The following is a 16,926-nucleotide window of genomic DNA, read 5'->3' as shown; positions in this document are numbered from 1 at the left end:
CGGGTCACTGATTACTGCTGTTATTATCTGTCTGCCCTCCCAGGCACCGGGTCACTGATTACTGCAGTTATTATGTGTCTGCCCTCCCAGGCACCGGGTCACTGATTGCTGCTGTTATTATCTGTCTGCCCTCCCAGGCACCGGGTCAGTGATTGCTGCTGTTATTATGTGTCTGCCCTCCCAGGCACCGGGTCACTGATTACTGCTGCTATTATGTGTCTGCCCTCCCAGGCACCGGGTCAGTGATTGCTGCTGTTATTATGTGTCTGCCCTCCCAGGCACCGGGTCACTGATTGCTGCTGTTATTATGTGTCTGCCCTCCCAGGCACCGGGTCACTGATTGCTGCTGTTATTATGTGTCTGCCCTCCCAGGCACCGGGTCACTGATTATTGCTGTTATTATGTGTCTGCCCTCCCAGGCACCGGGTCACTGATTACTGCTGTTATTATGTGTCTCCCCTCCCAGGCACCGGGTCTCTGATTGCTGCTGTTATTATGTGTCTGCCCTCCCAGGCACCGGGTCACTGATTACTGCTGTTATTATGTGTCTCCCCTCCCAGGCACCGGGTCACTGATTGCTGCTGTTATTATGTGTCTGCCCTCCCAGGCACCGGGTCACTGATTACTGCTGTTATTATGTGTCTCCCCTCCCAGGCACCGGGTCACTGATTGCTGCTGTTATTATGTGTCTGCCCTCCCAGGCACCGTGTCACTGATTACTGCTGTTATTATGTGTCTGCCCTCCCAGGCACCGGGTCATTGCTGCTGTTATTATGTGTCTGCCCTTCCAGGCACCGGGTCACTGATTACTGCTGTTATTATGTGTCTGCCCTCCCAGGCACCGGGTCATTGCTGCTGTTATTATGTGTCTGCCCTCACAGGCACCGGGTCACTGATTCGTGCTGTTATTATGTGTCTGCCCTCCCAGGCACCGGGTCACTGATTACTGCTGTTATTATCTGTCTGCCCTCCCAGGCACCGGGTCACTGATTCGTGCTGTTATTATGTGTCTGCCCTCCCAGGCACCGGGTCACTGATTGCTGCTGTTATGATGTGTCTGCCCTCCCAGGCACCGGGTCACTGATTCCTGCTGTTATTATGTGTCTGCCCTCCCAGGCACCGGGTCACTGATTGCTGCTGTTATTATGTGTCTGCCCTCCCAGGCACCGGGTCACTGATTGCTGCTGTTATTATGTGTCTGCCCTCCCAGGCACCGGGTCACTGATTGCTGCTGTTATTATGTGTCTGCCCTCCCAGGCACCGGGTCAGTGATTGCTGCTGTTATTATGTGTCTGCCCTCCCAGGCACCGGTCACTGATTGCTGCTGTTATTATGTGTCTGCCCTCCCAGGCACCGGGTCACTGATTACTGCTGTTATTATGTGTCTGCCCTCCCAGGCACCGGTCACTGATTGCTGCTGTTATTATCTGTCTGCCCTCCCAGGCACCGGTCACTGATTGCTGCTGTTATTATGTGTCTGCCCTCCCAGGCACCGGGTCACTGATTACTGCTGTTATTATGTGTCTGCCCTCCCAGGCACCGGGTCATTGCTGCTGTTATTATGTGTCTGCCCTCCCAGGCACCGGGTCACTGATAGCTGCTGTTATTATGTGTCTGCCCTCCCAGGCACCGGGTCACTGATAGCTGCTGTTATTATGTGTCTGCCCTCCCAGGCACCGGGTCACTGATTGCTGCTGTTATTATGTGTCTGCCCTCCCAGGCACCGGGTCAGTGATTGCTGCTGTTATTATGTGTCTGCCCTCCCTGGCAACGGGTCACTGATTGCTGCTGTTATTATGTGTCTGCCCTCCCAGGCACCGGGTCACTGATTGCTGCTGTTATTATCTGTCTGCCCTCCCTGGCACCGGGTCAGTGATTACTGCTGTTATTATGTGTCTGCCCTCCCAGGCACCGGGTCACTGATTACTGCTGTTATTATGTGTCTGCCCTCCCAGGCACCGTGTCACTGATTGCTGCTGTTATTATGTGTCTGCCCTCCCAGGCACCGGGTCACTGATTGCTGCTGTTATTATGTGTCTGCCCTCCCAGGCACTGGGTCACTGATTACTGCTGTTATTATGAGTCTGCCCTCCCAGGCATCGGGTCACTGATTGCTGCTGTTATTATGTGTCTGCCCTCCCAGGCACCGGGTCACTGATTGCTGCTGTTATTATGTGTCTGCCCTCCCAGGCACCGGGTCACTGATAGCTGCTGTTATTATGTGTCTGCCCTCCCAGGCACCGGGTCACTGATTACTGCTGTTATTATGTGTCTGCCCTCCCAGGCACCGGGTCACTGATTACTGCTGTTATTATGAGTCAGCCCTCCCAGGCACCGGGTCACTGATTACTGCTGTTATTATGTGTCTGCCCTCCCAGGCACCGGGTCACTGATTACTGCTGTTATTATGTGTCTGCCCTCCCAGGCACCGGGTCACTGATTGCTGCTGTTATTATGTGTCTGCCCTCCCAGGCACCGGGTCACTGATAGCTGCTGTTATTATGTGTCTGCCCTCCCAGGCACCGGGTCACTGATTGCTGCTGTTATTATGTGTCTGCCCTCCCAGGCACCGGGTCCCTGATTGCTGCTGTTATTAGGTGTCTGCCCTCCCAGGCACCGGGTCTCAGATTACTGCTGTTATTATGTGTCTGCCCTCCCAGGCACCGGGTCACTGATTACTGCTGTTATTATGTGTCTGTCCTCCCAGGCACCGGGTCACTGATTGCTGCTGTTATTATCTGTCTGTCCTCCCAGGCACCGGGTCACTGATTGCTGCTGTTATTATCTGTCTGTCCTCCCAGGCACCGGTTCACTGATTACTGCTGTTATTCGGTTTTTGCACTCCCAGGCACCGGGTCACTGATTACTGCTGTTATTATGTGTCTGCCCTCCCAGGCACCGGGTCACTGATAGCTGCTGTTATTATGTGTCTGCCCTCCCAGGCACCGGGTCACTGATAGCTGCTGTTATTATGTGTCTGCCCTCCCAGGCACCGGGTCACTGATTACTGCTGTTATTATGTGTCTGCCCTCCCAGGCACCGGGTCACTGATTACTGCTGTTATTATGAGTCAGCCCTCCCAGGCACCGGGTCACTGATTACTGCTGTTATTATGTGTCTGCCCTCCCAGGCACCGGGTCACTGATTACTGCTGTTATTATGTGTCTGCCCTCCCAGGCACCGGGTCACTGATTGCTGCTGTTATTATGTGTCTGCCCTCCCAGGCACCGGGTCACTGATAGCTGCTGTTATTATGTGTCTGCCCTCCCAGGCACCGGGTCACTGATTGCTGCTGTTATTATGTGTCTGCCCTCCCAGGCACCGGGTCCCTGATTGCTGCTGTTATTAGGTGTCTGCCCTCCCAGGCACCGGGTCTCAGATTACTGCTGTTATTATGTGTCTGCCCTCCCAGGCACCGGGTCACTGATTACTGCTGTTATTATGTGTCTGTCCTCCCAGGCACCGGGTCACTGATTGCTGCTGTTATTATCTGTCTGTCCTCCCAGGCACCGGGTCACTGATTGCTGCTGTTATTATCTGTCTGTCCTCCCAGGCACCGGTTCACTGATTACTGCTGTTATTCGGTTTTTGCACTCCCAGGCACCGGGTCACTGATTACTGCTGTTATTATGTGTCTGCCCTCCCAGGCACCGGTTCACTGATTACTGCTGCTATTATGCGTCTGCCCTCCCAGGCACCGGGTCACTGATTACTGCTGTTATTATGTGTCTGCCCTCCCAGGCACCGGGTCAGTGATTGCTACTGTTATTATGTGTCTGCCCTCCCAGGCACCGGGTCACTGATAGCTGCTGTTATTATGTGTCTGCCCTCCCAGGCACCGGGTCACTGATTACTGCTGTTATTATGTGTCTGCCCTCCCAGGCACCGGGTCACTGATTACTGCTGTTATTCGGTTTTTGCACTCCCAGGCACCGGGTCACTGATTGCTGCTGTTATTATGTGTCTGCCCTCCCAGGCACCGGGTCACTGATTGCTGCTGTTATTATGTGTCTGCCCTCCCAGGCACCGGGTCACTGATTACTGCTGATATTCGGTTTTTGCACTCCCAGGCACCGGGTCACTGATTGCTGCTGTTATTATGTGTCTGCCCTCCCAGGCACCGGGTCACTGATTGCTGCTGTTATTATGTGTCTGCCCTCCCAGGCACCGGGTCACTGATTGCTGCTGTTATTATGTGTCTGCCCTCCCAGGCACCGGGTCAGTGATTGCTGCTGTTATTATGTGTCTGCCCTCCCAGGCACCGGGTCACTGATTACTGCTGTTATTATGTGTCTGCCCTCCCAGGCACCGGGTCACTGATTACTGCTGTTATTATGTGTCTGCCCTCCCAGGCACCGGGTCACTGATTACTGCTGTTATTATGTGTCTGCCCTCCCAGGCACCGGGTCACTGATTGCTGCTGTTATTGTGTGTCTGCCCTCCCAGGCACTGGGTCACTGATTGCTGCTGTTATTATGTGTCTGCCCTCCCAGGCACCGGGTCACTGATTACTGCTGTTATTATGTGTCTGCCCTCCCAGGCACCGGGTCACTGATTACTGCTGTTATTATGTGTCTGCCCTCCCAGGCACCGGGTCACTGATTACTGCTGTTATTATGTGTCTGCCCTCCCAGGCACCGGGTCAGTGATTGCTGCTGTTATTATGTGTCTGCCCACCCAGGCACCGGGTCACTGATTGCTGCTGTTATTATGTGTCTGCCCTCCCAGGCACCGGGTCACTGATTACTGCTGTTATTATGTGTCTGCCCTCCCAGGCACCGGGTCACTGATTGCTGCTGTTATTATGTGTCTGCCCTCCCAGGCACCGGGTCACTGATTACTGCTGTTATTATGTGTCTGCCCTCCCAGGCACCGGTTCACTGATTACTGCTGCTATTATGCGTCTGCCCTCCCAGGCACCGGGTCACTGATTACTGCTGTTATTATGTGTCTGCCCTCCCAGGCACCGGGTCAGTGATTGCTACTGTTATTATGTGTCTGCCCTCCCAGGCACCGGGTCACTGATAGCTGCTGTTATTATGTGTCTGCCCTCCCAGGCACCGGGTCACTGATTACTGCTGTTATTATGTGTCTGCCCTCCCAGGCACCGGGTCACTGATTACTGTTGTTTTTATGTGTCTGCCCTCCCAGGCACCGGGTCTCAGATTGCTGCTGTTATTATGTGTCTGCCCTCCCAGGCACCGGGTTAGTGATTGCTGCTGTTATTATGTGTCTGCCCTCCCAGGCACCGGGTCACTGATTACTGCTGTTATTATGTGTCTGCCCTCCCAGGCACCGGGTCACTGATTGCTGCTGTTATTATGTTTCTGCCCTCCCAGGCACCGGGTCACTGATTACTGCTGTTATTATGTGTCTGCCCTCCCAGGCACCGGGTCACTGATTGCTGCTGTTATTATGTGTCTGCCCTCCCAGGCACCGGGTCACTGATTGCTGCTGTTATTATGTGTCTGCCCTCCCAGGCACCGGGTCACTGATTGCTGCTGTTATTATGTGTCTGCCCTCCCAGGCACCGGGTCACTGATTGCTGCTGTTATTATGTGTTTGCCCTCCCAGGCACCGGGTCATTGCTGCTGTTATTATGTTTCTGCCCTCCCAGGCACCGGGTCACTGATTACTGCTGTTATTATGTGTCTGCCCTCCCAGGCACCGGGTCACTGATTGCTGCTGTTATTATGTGTCTGCCCTCCCAGGCACCGGGTCACTGATTGCTGCTGTTATTATGTTTCTGCCCTCCCAGGCACCGGGTCACTGATTACTGCTGTTATTATGTGTCTGCCCTCCCAGGCACCGGGTCACTGATTGCTGCTGTTATTATCTGTCTGCCCTCCCAGGCACCGGGTCACTGATTACTGCTGTTATTATGTGTCTGCCCTCCCAGGCACCGGGTCACTGATTGCTGCTGTTATGATGTGTCTGCCCTCCCAGGCACCGGGTCACTGATTACTGCTGTTATTATCTGTCTGCCCTCCCAGGCACCGGGTCACTGATTACTGCAGTTATTATGTGTCTGCCCTCCCAGGCACCGGGTCACTGATTGCTGCTGTTATTATCTGTCTGCCCTCCCAGGCACCGGGTCAGTGATTGCTGCTGTTATTATGTGTCTGCCCTCCCAGGCACCGGGTCACTGATTACTGCTGCTATTATGTGTCTGCCCTCCCAGGCACCGGGTCAGTGATTGCTGCTGTTATTATGTGTCTGCCCTCCCAGGCACCGGGTCACTGATTGCTGCTGTTATTATGTGTCTGCCCTCCCAGGCACCGGGTCACTGATTGCTGCTGTTATTATGTGTCTGCCCTCCCAGGCACCGGGTCACTGATTATTGCTGTTATTATGTGTCTGCCCTCCCAGGCACCGGGTCACTGATTACTGCTGTTATTATGTGTCTCCCCTCCCAGGCACCGGGTCTCTGATTGCTGCTGTTATTATGTGTCTGCCCTCCCAGGCACCGGGTCACTGATTACTGCTGTTATTATGTGTCTCCCCTCCCAGGCACCGGGTCACTGATTGCTGCTGTTATTATGTGTCTGCCCTCCCAGGCACCGGGTCACTGATTACTGCTGTTATTATGTGTCTCCCCTCCCAGGCACCGGGTCACTGATTGCTGCTGTTATTATGTGTCTGCCCTCCCAGGCACCGTGTCACTGATTACTGCTGTTATTATGTGTCTGCCCTCCCAGGCACCGGGTCATTGCTGCTGTTATTATGTGTCTGCCCTTCCAGGCACCGGGTCACTGATTACTGCTGTTATTATGTGTCTGCCCTCCCAGGCACCGGGTCATTGCTGCTGTTATTATGTGTCTGCCCTCACAGGCACCGGGTCACTGATTCGTGCTGTTATTATGTGTCTGCCCTCCCAGGCACCGGGTCACTGATTACTGCTGTTATTATCTGTCTGCCCTCCCAGGCACCGGGTCACTGATTCGTGCTGTTATTATGTGTCTGCCCTCCCAGGCACCGGGTCACTGATTGCTGCTGTTATGATGTGTCTGCCCTCCCAGGCACCGGGTCACTGATTCCTGCTGTTATTATGTGTCTGCCCTCCCAGGCACCGGGTCACTGATTGCTGCTGTTATTATGTGTCTGCCCTCCCAGGCACCGGGTCACTGATTGCTGCTGTTATTATGTGTCTGCCCTCCCAGGCACCGGGTCACTGATTGCTGCTGTTATTATGTGTCTGCCCTCCCAGGCACCGGGTCAGTGATTGCTGCTGTTATTATGTGTCTGCCCTCCCAGGCACCGGTCACTGATTGCTGCTGTTATTATGTGTCTGCCCTCCCAGGCACCGGGTCACTGATTACTGCTGTTATTATGTGTCTGCCCTCCCAGGCACCGGTCACTGATTGCTGCTGTTATTATCTGTCTGCCCTCCCAGGCACCGGTCACTGATTGCTGCTGTTATTATGTGTCTGCCCTCCCAGGCACCGGGTCACTGATTACTGCTGTTATTATGTGTCTGCCCTCCCAGGCACCGGGTCATTGCTGCTGTTATTATGTGTCTGCCCTCCCAGGCACCGGGTCACTGATAGCTGCTGTTATTATGTGTCTGCCCTCCCAGGCACCGGGTCACTGATAGCTGCTGTTATTATGTGTCTGCCCTCCCAGGCACCGGGTCACTGATTGCTGCTGTTATTATGTGTCTGCCCTCCCAGGCACCGGGTCAGTGATTGCTGCTGTTATTATGTGTCTGCCCTCCCTGGCAACGGGTCACTGATTGCTGCTGTTATTATGTGTCTGCCCTCCCAGGCACCGGGTCACTGATTGCTGCTGTTATTATCTGTCTGCCCTCCCTGGCACCGGGTCAGTGATTACTGCTGTTATTATGTGTCTGCCCTCCCAGGCACCGGGTCACTGATTACTGCTGTTATTATGTGTCTGCCCTCCCAGGCACCGTGTCACTGATTGCTGCTGTTATTATGTGTCTGCCCTCCCAGGCACCGGGTCACTGATTGCTGCTGTTATTATGTGTCTGCCCTCCCAGGCACTGGGTCACTGATTACTGCTGTTATTATGAGTCTGCCCTCCCAGGCATCGGGTCACTGATTGCTGCTGTTATTATGTGTCTGCCCTCCCAGGCACCGGGTCACTGATTGCTGCTGTTATTATGTGTCTGCCCTCCCAGGCACCGGGTCACTGATAGCTGCTGTTATTATGTGTCTGCCCTCCCAGGCACCGGGTCACTGATTACTGCTGTTATTATGTGTCTGCCCTCCCAGGCACCGGGTCACTGATTACTGCTGTTATTATGAGTCAGCCCTCCCAGGCACCGGGTCACTGATTACTGCTGTTATTATGTGTCTGCCCTCCCAGGCACCGGGTCACTGATTACTGCTGCTATTATGCGTCTGCCCTCCCAGGCACCGGGTCACTGATTACTGCTGTTATTATGTGTCTGCCCTCCCAGGCACCGGGTCAGTGATTGCTACTGTTATTATGTGTCTGCCCTCCCAGGCACCGGGTCACTGATAGCTGCTGTTATTATGTGTCTGCCCTCCCAGGCACCGGGTCACTGATTACTGCTGTTATTATGTGTCTGCCCTCCCAGGCACCGGGTCACTGATTACTGTTGTTTTTATGTGTCTGCCCTCCCAGGCACCGGGTCTCAGATTGCTGCTGTTATTATGTGTCTGCCCTCCCAGGCACCGGGTTAGTGATTGCTGCTGTTATTATGTGTCTGCCCTCCCAGGCACCGGGTCACTGATTACTGCTGTTATTATGTGTCTGCCCTCCCAGGCACCGGTTCACTGATTACTGCTGCTATTATGCGTCTGCCCTCCCAGGCACCGGGTCACTGATTGCTACTGTTATTATGTGTCTGCCCTCCCAGGCACCGGGTCACTGATAGCTGCTGTTATTATGTGTCTGCCCTCCCAGGCACCGGGTCACTGATTACTGCTGTTATTATGTGTCTGCCCTCCCAGGCACCGGGTCACTGATTACTGTTGTTATTATGTGTCTGCCCTCCCAGGCACCGGGTCTCAGATTGCTGCTGTTATTATGTGTCTGCCCTCCCAGGCACCGGGTCAGTGATTGCTGCTGTTATTATGTGTCTGCCCTCCCAGGCACCGGGTCACTGATTGCTGCTGTTATTATGTGTCTGCCCTCCCAGGCACCGGGTCAGTGATTGCTGCTGTTATTATGTGTCTGCCCTCCCAGGCACCGGGTCACTGATTGCTGCTGTTATTATGTGTCTGCCCTCCCAGGCACCGGGTCACTGATTGCTGCTGTTATTATGTGTCTGCCCTCCCAGGCACCGGGTCAGTGATTGCTGCTGTTATTATGTGTCTGCCCTCCCAGGCACCGGGTCACTGATTGCTGCTGTTATTATCTGTCTGCCCTCCCAGGCACCGGGTCACTGATTGCTGCTGTTATTATGTGTCTGCCCTCCCAGGCACCGGGTCACTGATTGCTGCTGTTATTATGTGTCTGCCCACCCAGGCACCGGGTCACTGATTGCTGCTGTTATTATGTGTCTGCCCTCCCAGGCATCGGGTCACTGATTGCTGCTGTTATTATGTGTCTGCCCTCCCAGGCACCGGGTCACTGATTGCTGCTGTTATTATGTGTCTGCCCTCCCAGGCATCGGGTCACTGATTGCTGCTGTTATTATGTGTCTGCCCTCCCAGGCACCGGGTTAGTGATTGCTGCTGTTATTATCTGTCTGCCCTCCCAGGCACCGGGTCTCTGATTACTGCTGTTATTATGTGTCTGCCCTCCCAGGCACCGGGTCACTGATTACTGCTGTTATTATGTGTCTGCCCTCCCAGGCACCGGGTCACTGATTGCTGCTGTTATTATCGGTCTGCCCTCCCAGGCATCGGGTCAGTGATTACTGCTGTTATTATGTGTCTGCCCTCCCAGGCACCGGGTCACTGATTACTGCTGTTATTATGTGTCTGCCCTCCCAGGCACCGGGTCACTGATTACTGCTGTTATTATGTGTCTGCCCTCCCAGGCACCGGGTCACTGATTACTGCTGTTATTATGTGTCTGCCCTCCCAGGCACCGGGTCACTGATTACTGCTGTTATTATGTGTCTGCCCTCCCAGGCACCGGGTCACTGATTACTGCTGTTATTATGTGTCTGCCCTCCCAGGCACCGGGTCACTGATTGCTGCTGTTATTATGTGTCTGCCCTCCCAGGCACCGGGTCTCTGATTACTGCTGTTATTATGTGTCTGCCCTCCCAGGCACCGGGTCACTGATTGCTGCTGTTATTATCGGTCTGCCCTCCCAGGCACCGGGTCACTGATTACTGCTGTTATTATGTGTCTGCCCTCCCAGGCATCGGGTCAGTGATTGCTGCTGTTATTATCTGTCTGCCCTCCCAGGCACCGGGTCAGTGATTGCTGCTGTTATTATGTGTCTGCCCTCCCAGGCACCGGGTCACTGATTACTGCTGTTATTATGTGTCTGCCCTCCCAGGCACCGTGTCAGTGATTGCTGCTGTTATTATGTGTCTGCCCTCCCAGGCACCGGGTCACTGATTACTGCTGTCATTATGTGTCTGCCCTCACAGGCACCGGGTCACTGATTGCTGCTGTTATTATGTGTCTGCCCTCCCAGGCACCGGGTCACTGATTACTGCTTTTATTATGTGTCTGCCCTCCCAGGCACCGGGTCACTGATTACTACTGTTATTATGTGTCTGCCCTCCCAGGCACCGGGTCACTGATAGCTGCTGTTATTATGTGTCTGCCCTCCCAGGCACTGGGTCACTGATTACTGCTGCTATTATGTGTCTGCCCTCCCAGGCACCGGGTCACTGATTGCTGCTGTTATTATGTGTCTGCCCTCCCAGGCACCGGGTCACTGATTACTGCTGTTATTATGTGTCTGCCCTCCCAGGCACCGGGTCACTGATTACTGCTGTTATTATGTGTCTGCCCTCCCAGGCACCGGGTCACTGATTGCTGCTGTTATTATGTGTCTGCCCTCCCAGGCACCGGGTCACTGATAGCTGCTGTTATTATGTGTCTGCCCTCCCAGGCACCGGGTCACTGATTCGTGCTGTTATTATGTGTCTGCCCTCCCAGGCACCGGGTCACTGATTACTGCTGTTATTATGTGTCTGCCCTCCCAGGCACCGGGTCAGTGATTGCTGCTGTTATTATGTGTCTGCCCTCCCAGGCACCGGGTCACTGATTGCTGCTGTTATTATGTGTCTGCCCTCCCAGGCACCGGGTCACTGATTACTGCTGTTATTATATGTCTGCCCTCCCAGGCACCGGGTCACTGATTACTGCTGTTATTATGTGTCTGCCCTCCCAGGCACCGGGTCACTGATTACTGCTGTTATTATGTGTCTGCCCTCCCAGGCACCGGGTCACTGATTGCTGCTGTTATTATGTGTCTGCCCTCCCAGGCACCGGGTCACTGATTACTGCTGTTATTATGTGTCTGCCCTCCCAGGCACCGGGTCATTGCTGCTGTTATTATGTGTCTGCCCTCCCAGGCACCGGGTCACTGATAGCTGCTGTTATTATGTGTCTGCCCTCCCAGGCACCGGGTCACTGATTGCTGCTGTTATTATGTGTCTGCCCTCCCAGGCACCGGGTCATTGCTGCTGTTATTATGTGTCTGCCCTCCCAGGCACCGGGTCACTGATAGCTGCTGTTATTATGTGTCTGCCCTCCCAGGCACCGGGTCAGTGATTGCTACTGTTATTATGTGTCTGCCCTCCCAGGCACCGGGTCACTGATTACTGCTGTTATTATGTGTCTGCCCTCCCAGGCACCGGGTCACTGATTACTGTTGTTATTATGTGTCTGCCCTCCCAGGCACCGGGTCACTGATGGCTGCTGTTAATATGTGTCTGCCCTCCCAGGCACCGGGTCACTGATTACTGCTGTTATTATGTGTCTGCCCTCCCAGGCACCGGGTCACTGATTGCTGCTGTTATTATGTGTCTGCCCTCCCAGGCACCGGGTCACTGATTGCTGCTGTTATTATGTGTCTGCCCTCCCAGGCACCGGGTCACTGATTGCTGCTGTTATTATGTGTCTGCCCTCCCAGGTACCGGGTCACTGATTACTGCTGTTATTCGGTGTCTGCCCTCCCAGGCACCGGGTCACTGATTGCTGCTGTTATTATGTGTCTGCCCTCCCAGGCACCGGGTCACTGATTACTGCTGTTATTCGGTTTTTGCCCTCCCAGGCACCGGGTCACTGATTGCTGCTGTTATTATGTGTCTGCCCTCCCAGGCACCGGGTCACTGATTGCTGCTGTTATTGTGTGTCTGCCCTCCCAGGCACCGGGTCACTGATTGCTGCTGTTATTATGTGTCTGCCCTCCCAGGCACCGGGTCTCTGATTGCTGCTGTTATTATGTGTCTGCCCTCCCAGGCACCGGGTCACTGATTGCTGCTGTTATTATGTGTCTGCCCTCCCAGGCACCGGGTCAGTGAATACTGCTGTTATTATGTGTCTGCCCTCCCAGGCACCGGGTCACTGATTACTGCTGTTATTATGTGTCTGCCCTCCCAGGCACCGGGTCACTGATTGCTGCTGTTATTATGTGTCTGCCCTCCCAGGCACCGTGTCTGCCCTCCCAGGCACCGGGTCACTGATTACTGCTGTTATTATGTGTCTGCCCTCCCAGGCACCGGGTCACTGATTGCTGCTGTTATTATGTGTCTGCCCTCCCAGGCACCGGGTCAGTGATTGCTGCTGTTATTATGTGTCTTCCCTCCCAGGCACCGGGTCAGTGATTGCTGCTGTTATTGTGTGTCTGCCCTCCCAGGCACCGGGTCACTGCTTGCTGCTGTTATTATGTGTCTGCCCTCCCAGGCACCGGGTCATTGCTTGCTGCTGTTATTATGTGTCTGCCCTCCCAGGCACCGGGTCAGTGATTACTGCTGTTATTATGTGTCTGCCCTCCCAGGCACCGGGTCACTGATTACTGCTGTTATTATGTGTCTGCCCTACCAGGCACCGGGTCACTGATTGCTGCTGTTATTATGTGTCTGCCCTCCCAGGCACCGGGTCACTGATTATTGCTGTTATTATGTGTCTGCCCTCCCAGGCACCGGGTCAGTGATTACTGCTGTTATTATGTGTCTGCCCTCCCAGGCACCGGGTCACTGATTACTGCTGTTATTATGTGTCTGCCCTCCCAGGCACCGGGTCACTGATTGCTGCTGTTATTATGTGTCTGCCCTCCCAGGCACCGGGTCACTGATTACTGCTGTTATTATGTGTCTGCCCTCCCAGGCACCGGGTCAGTGATTACTGCTGTTATTATGTGTCTACCCTCGCAGGCACCGGGTCACTGATTGCTGCTGTTATTATCGGTCTGCCCTCCCAGGCACCGGGTCACTGATTGCTGCTGTTATTATGTGTCTGCCCTCCCAGGCACCGGGTCAGTGATTGCTGCTGCTATTATGTGTCTGCCCTCCCAGGCACCGGGTCATTGATTAATGCTGTTATTATGTGTCTGCCCTCCCAGGCACCGGGTCACTGATTGCTGCTGTTATTATGTGTCTGCCCTCCCAGGCACCGGGTCATTGATTACTGCTGTTATTATGTGTCTGCCCTCCCAGGCACCGGGTCACTGATTAATGCTGTTATTATGTGTCTGCCCTCCCAGGCACCGGGTCACTGATTACTGCTGTTATTATGTGTCTGCCCTCCCAGGCACCGGGTCACTGATTACTGCTGTTATTATGTGTCTGCCCTCCCAGGCACCGGGTCACTGATTACTGCTGCTATTATGTGTCTGCCCTCCCAGGCACCGGGTCAGTGATTACTGCTGTTATTATATGTCTGCCCTCCCAGGCACCGGGTCACTGATTACTGCTGTTATTATGTGTCTGCCCTCCCAGGCACCGGGTCACTGATTGCTGCTGTTATTATGTGTCTGCCCTCCCAGGCACCGGGTCACTGATTACTGCTGTTATTATGTGTCTGCCCTCCCAGGCACCGGGTCACTGATTGCTGCTGTTATTATGTGTCTGCCCTCCCAGGCACCGGGTCACTGATTACTGTTGTTTTTATGTGTCTGCCCTCCCAGGCACTGGGTCAGTGATTGCTGCTGTTATTATGTGTCTGCCCTCCCAGGCACCGGGTCTCTGATTGCTGCTGTTATTATGTGTCTGCCCTCCCAGGCACCGGGTCAGTGATTGCTGCTGTTATTATGTGTCTGCCCTCCCAGGCACCGGGTCACTGATTGCTGCTGTTATTATGTGTCTGCCCTCCCAGGCACCGGGTCAGTGATTGCTGCTGTTATTATGTGTCTGCCCTCCCAGGCACCGGGTCACTGATTGCTGCTGTTATTATGTGTCTGCCCTCCCAGGCACCGTGTCACTGATTGCTGCTGTTATTATGTGTCTGCCCTCCCAGGCACCGGGTCAGTGATTGCTGCTGTTATTATGTGTCTGCCCTCCCAGGCACCGGGTCACTGATTGCCTATAGCTAAAAGATCCATATCAACTTGGGCACTGAGAGGTAGGAGCAGGTACAAAATACTGTGGGCCCAGACCTGCCAGAGGCACAGCCACGTCCCGGGCATTGTATTATCGAGCTGTCTTCAGCACCACAGAGCCCCGGAGGGGCTGGGAATACACAATATTGCATGGCCACATTTCCATCGAGCTCTTCTCACGGCTGCCCTCCCTACACATCCTGATTACAGGTCTAGCACATCGGTCACCTACAGACATTACCTGTGGGATAAGGTGCAGGATGGCGTCTCCGGTTAGAGATCCCACGGCCAGGCTGACAAAGAACTGGATAATGTACTGGTATGTACTGGTGCAGGCTGCGCACAGCAGTAGTGTAATACCAAGCAGTGAGCACAGACACACGATCAGCGTTGCGATGCTGCCATATATGTATTCTGCAAATACAATGGAAGCAAATTAGGTTGAAGACAAAGAGCACATTACATGTATGTCCATAGGGAATAATATTGTAGATCAGTTTTATACATTAAATAATAAAATTACAGATGAGCGGGTTTGGATTCGTGGAAACTGAACCTGCTCAAACTTACCTTAACCGAGGAGATCCGAGCCGCAGCTCAGATGCCAAAACTAGGCGCAACGTCATCTTCCCGGCGTTGGATCTCAAGTGTTTTGGATCCGATATACTGTAACTCCCTTCCGTGGTGATTTGTCACAGGACCGCCGCAGGGGACGGAGGGGAGGCAAGCTAGCTAGTGACAGTGACAGCGACAGCTAGAGACAGTGACCGCTAGAGACAGCTAGAGACAGTGACCGCTAGAGACAGCTAGAGACAGTGACAGTGACAGCTATAGAGACAGTGACAGCTAGTGACAGTGACAGCTAGTGACAGCTAGTGACAGTGACAGCTAGAGACAGTGACAGTGACAGCTATAGAGACAGTGACAGCTAGTGACAGTGACAGCTAGTGACAGCTAGTGACAGTGACAGCTAGAGACAGTGACAGCTAGTGACAGCTAGAGACAGTGACAGTGACAGCTAGAGACAGTGACAGCTAGTGACAGCTAGAGACAGTGACAGTGACAACTAGTGACAGTGACAGCTAGTGACAGCTAGAGACAGTGACAGCTAGAGACAGTGACAGTGACAGCTAGTGACAGCTAGAGACAGTGACAGCTAGTGACAGTGACAGCTAGAGACAGTGACAGCTAGTGACAGCTAGAGACAGTGACAATGACAGCTAGTGTAGTGACAGTGACAGCTAGTGACAGCTAGAGACAGTGACAGCTAGTGACAGTGACAGCTAGTGACAGCTAGAGACAGTGACAGCTAGAGACAGTGACAGCTAGTGACAGTGACAGCTAGTGACAGCTAGAAACAGTGATAGCTAGTGACAGTGACAGCTAGAGACAGTGACAGCTAGTAACAGCTAGAGACAGTGACAATGACAGCTAGTGTAGTGACAGTGACAGCTAGTGACAGTGACAGCTAGTGACAGCTAGAGACAGTGACAGCTAGTGACAGTGACAGCTAGAGACAGTGACAGCTAGTGACAGCTAGAGACAGTGACAATGACAGCTAGTGACAATGACAGCTAGTGACAGTGACAGCTAGTGACAGCTAGTGACAGTGACAGCTAGAGACAGTGACAATGACAGCTAGTGACAGTGACAGCTGGAGACAGCTAGAGACAGTACAAATTTGCAGAGTGCTCCCTTACTTTCAGCCGTGCTCAGCTGTCCCCAATTAGTGCACATTTGCAGAGCGCTCACTTATTTTCAGCCGTGCTCAGCTGTCCCCCATTAGTGCACTTTTGCAGAGCGCTCCCTTACTTTCAGCCGTACTCAGCTGTCCCCCAATAGTGCACATTTGCAGAGCGCTCACTTTCAGCCGTGCTCAGCTGTCCCCCATTAGTGCACATTTGCAGAGTTCTCACTTACTTTCAGCCATGCCCAGCTGTCCCCCATTAGTGCACATTTGCAGAGCGCTCACTTACTTTCAGCCGTACTCAGCTGTCCCCCAATAGTGCACATTTGCAGAGCGCTCACTTTCAGCCGTGCTCAGCTGTCCCCCATTAGTGCACATTTGCAGAGTTCTCACTTACTTTCAGCCATGCCCAGCTGTCCCCCATTAGTGCACATTTGCAGAACGCTCACTTACTTTCAGCCATGCTCAGCTGTCCCCTGTTAGTGCACATTTGCAGAGCGCTCACTTGCAGCCATGCTCAGCTGTCCCCTGTTAGTGCACATTTGCAGAGCGCTCCCTTACTTTCAGCTGTGCTCAGCTGTCCCCCATTAGTGCACATTTGCAGAGCGCTCCCTTACTTTCAGCTGTACTCAGCTGTCCCCCATTAGTGCACATTTGCAGAGTGCTCCCTTACTTTCAGCTGTGCTCAGCTTTCCCCCATTAGTGCACTTTTGCAGAGCGCTCCCTTACTTTCAGCTGTGCTCAGCTGTCCCCCATTAGTGCACATTTGCAGAGCGCTCCCTTACTTTCAGCTGTGCTCA

At 53.6% G+C, this 16,926-nt stretch overlaps 1 protein-coding gene across 2 annotated transcripts in view; it reads right to left on the bottom strand.

Moving 5' to 3' along the window:
• Positions 1-16,926, bottom strand: part of LOC148436204 (zinc transporter ZIP4-like) — a 175,482-nt gene that overhangs the window by 69,205 nt on the left and 89,351 nt on the right. For both annotated transcript variants that reach the window (XM_088465214.1, XM_088465213.1), the window contains one exon: positions 14,681-14,853. In XM_088465214.1, the coding sequence (XP_088321340.1) occupies positions 14,681-14,853 (173 nt within the window). The remainder of the gene's footprint in view (positions 1-14,680; positions 14,854-16,926) is intronic.

Source organism: Taudactylus pleione, unplaced genomic scaffold (assembly GCF_031769625.1).
Source record: "Taudactylus pleione unplaced genomic scaffold, aTauple2 ptg001913l, whole genome shotgun sequence".
In the NCBI taxonomy this organism is placed as follows: Eukaryota; Metazoa; Chordata; class Amphibia; order Anura; family Myobatrachidae; genus Taudactylus; species Taudactylus pleione.
This window is presented reverse-complemented; position numbering and strand designations above follow the sequence as displayed.